The following is a 3,126-nucleotide window of genomic DNA, read 5'->3' as shown; positions in this document are numbered from 1 at the left end:
GCATGCAGACTGGGAAGCTGAGGGTGCATGCCGGGAGGCTGAGGGTGCAGGCTGGGAGGTGCAGCTGAGGTGCAGGCCAGGAGGCACAGCTGAGGGTGCAGGCCGGAGGGGTCTGGGGGGGCAGGAGGCAGGTGGGAGAAGCCAGTTGGCTGGGGTGGGCCGGCAGCCCCAGGACCCTCTCACCATCCTTGGGGAGGAAGGCCACGCCCTGGGCTAGCCCCAGCATCTCGCTCGCGTCTCTCAGCGACCACAGGCTCTGGACGCTCGACACGTTCTGTCTGCCTGCAGCAGCGGCCATGGCGTCAGGGACCCCGGCCCACCCAGCCCCTCACCATGGGCGAGCTGGGCTGAGGGGCAGTGAGAGGCGGGTGACACACTGCCCTCAGGCAGGTCTCTGGGCTGGACCAAGACTGGGACCCCTCCCTGCCTTCTCCAATACCTGCTACTCCCCAAACCCTGAAGGCCCAGTGCCAAAAAGGGGCCTCATCCCACCTGACCCCTCCACACACACCTTCCCTCCCGGGGCACACACCCCTGCCTGGTGCCCCAACCCTGTCTGCCGCATCCAGCTGGCCCTTTCTCAGAGGACGCTGGGGCCTGCACCCCTCCTCAGTGCTGCCTCCCTCCTGGGGGGGTCTCTCAGTCCAAGGGCTCCAACCCCCTGACTCCCCCCCACCTCTCACCCCCCGTGGTCACGCTTTGCCCGCCCTGCCCACCAGGGCACGCACTGAAGAGCATCAGGTTCTTGTAGTCACGGCCCGCCCGCCCCAGGCGCAGGTAGACCAGGCCGGAGCGGTAGTCAGTGGATAGCACGTGGAAGGCCTTCACACCACGCACTGCGAGGGAAGCCCAGAGTGGCCATGGCCCTGCGTGGAGGAAGGCCCCCGGGATGACCTCCCAGCTGGCCCGCCGCCCGCCTCGGCACCCCTGCCACCTGCTGCCTGTCCTCCTTGGCTCCTCAGCAGCTGGGAGGCCTGAGGGCTGTCCCCTGGCCCGTGTCATACGTACAGGGGTTCCTGAACACGGCCTTCTTATTGTCCTTCCGTAGGGTCACCTCCTGGGACTGGCACCCCTGAGACCTGGGGGTGACGGGGCTGAAGACAGGCCAGGGCCACCCCGCCACTCCCGTGTCCATCTGGGGAACAGCCCAAACACCCACCCGTACCAACACCCGCCATGGAAGTTGGGACATGATGGGGGCCTGTCCTCGTGGAGAGTCCAGACTGACCATCAGGCTGACTCCCCCCACCAGCCCCTCCCAGCTACCAGCTCCTCCCTCCTAGGAGGGGAGATGCCCCTTACCACCGCAGTGGGGCCTGGGAGCCTCCCGCCTCCACTGGCCACTCACCGGTTGAATGCCATGACCACCTGCAGCTGGCCCTTCCTGCGCACCGTCACTACGGAGGCCCCCAGCTTCCTTTTATGTCTGGCGGGCAAGAACCCTGGAGCGTCGGTGGCCACTGCCACGATGTACCAGAACCCTGAGAACTGCCGGGGGGTTGCCACCTGATGATGCCCACCCCAGTCCCAGCCAGAGAGCTGGCCGCACGGGTGATGGTCCCCAGGACCCAGCCCCCTGCATCTGCCTCACCTGGCCAGGAGGTCAGAGCCCAGCACAGGGCTGGACAGTAGCCCACTGGTAAAGCTGCCCCCTGGCTGGGAGACCCTGCTCTGCTTAGCCGGGGGGCAGGCTGGGAGCCTGCCACCCCGGGCAGCCCACTGGCCACCCTGCTGCAGACCCCTCATTCCAGACACTACCCTGCACCCCACCATCGGCCCATGCCTAGGCCACCTGCCTGACACCTTGTGCCCAGCCGGCCAGCTCCTCTCGCTCCAGAACCTGCCCCCTGGCACTCTCAGTGCCCTTGGCCACAGCAGCCTTCCCTGCCCCATCCAGCCCTTGGGCCCCACAGAGTCCTCAGTCAGTTCTGGGGCCGTGGTGGGATAGGTGGGGGAGCCCCCCCCACTGGCCTCCTTCTGGTGCTGTGGCTTGGGCCTGGAGGGCTGTCTGCTGGGGGCTGCGGGGCTCCCTGACCCACGCTGGCTCACCTTGTTCCAGTTGAGGGTGTGGGACTCCTTGGGGAACAGTTCCTGGGGCTGGGACCACACACCCAGGGCCCAAACCAGCACCTGCCCCGACAGCAGGCCCGGCAGCAACCCCAGCCTCATTGCCCCCTCCTCCAAGGCCGAGGGCCACAGACACTGTGTTTACGCCTCCCCAACCCACCCAGCCTGTGTGGGCACCTGACCTAGCGGAGCCTGGAGCCAGCCTGGGCTGGGCAGGGAAGCGGGGTGAAGGCGGCAGGCGTGGCTGCAGGCTGCCCTCCTCCCTGCAGAGGCGGGCCTGGGCACTCAGCCCTCAGCCCCGGCCAGCCACTGTCGGCCTGTCTGGGAGGGGTCTACGCACGGAGGCCATCATGTCCTCAGGCCACGCCGAGGATCTGGGCCCAGCACCCCTCGCCACCTGGACCCTGGTCCCACGAGCGCCGGAGGCCATCTCAGCGGACAGCGGGCACCTCGGACTCTCGTCCTGGGCCCTCAGGTGAAAGGCAAAGGGCCAGGGAAACTGGGGTGTCACCTCTGGGGACAGCTACACCTGTGGGGACCTGCCTCACAGTGCCTGCACAGGGACTGATAGACGGCCAGCTGGGTGTGCACACATATGCCGTAAGCATGTGAGCATGTGTGTCATAAGTGTGTGCGCCATAAGCACGTGTGTCCTGAGTATACATGCGTGCCACAAGTGTGTGTGCCGCGAGTGTGTGTCCTGAGTATACATGTGTGTCACAAGCATGTGTGCCGTGAGTGTGTGTCCTGAGAATACATGTGTGTCACAAGTACGTGTGCTGTGAGCTCACAGGCTGAGTACATGTGCATGCCGTGAGTGAGCACACGTGTCCTAAGTACACACAGGTGCTGTGAGCGCGTGCCCTGAGACTCAAGGCCTCCTATGTCTGCAGCCCAGCTGCCCCACAGCAGCACCCCCCCAGGCCTGCACAGCCTCCAGCCCGGTGGGGGCCGGGAACACCCTGAGCTCAGGCCTCTGGGGTCCCTGGCCCTCAGCCCAGATGGAGCTGGCTTGGAAGGTCAGCTGCCCCCAGCCGCTGCGCTGGGCCAGCGGGGACA

At 66.6% G+C, this 3,126-nt stretch overlaps 1 protein-coding gene across 1 annotated transcript in view; it reads right to left on the bottom strand.

Moving 5' to 3' along the window:
• LCN10 (lipocalin 10) overlaps window positions 1–2,277 on the bottom strand; it is a 10,586-nt gene extending 8,309 nt beyond the window's left edge. The window contains exons 1-5 of the mRNA XM_006163385.1: window positions 2,050–2,277; window positions 1,349–1,488; window positions 1,009–1,079; window positions 729–836; window positions 184–282 (exon numbers count right to left, since the gene is read on the bottom strand). Of these exons, the coding sequence (XP_006163447.1) occupies window positions 184–282; window positions 729–836; window positions 1,009–1,079; window positions 1,349–1,488; window positions 2,050–2,169 (538 nt within the window). The 5' untranslated portion in view covers window positions 2,170–2,277. The remainder of the gene's footprint in view (window positions 1–183; window positions 283–728; window positions 837–1,008; window positions 1,080–1,348; window positions 1,489–2,049) is intronic.
• Window positions 2,278–3,126: the final 849 nt, after the last annotated feature.

This window comes from Tupaia chinensis, unplaced genomic scaffold (assembly GCF_000334495.1).
Source record: "Tupaia chinensis unplaced genomic scaffold, TupChi_1.0 Scaffold142100_1, whole genome shotgun sequence".
NCBI classification, from domain to species: domain Eukaryota; kingdom Metazoa; phylum Chordata; class Mammalia; order Scandentia; family Tupaiidae; genus Tupaia; species Tupaia belangeri.
Note: the sequence above shows the minus strand (reverse complement) of the source record. Positions and strands in the feature narration are given on the sequence as shown.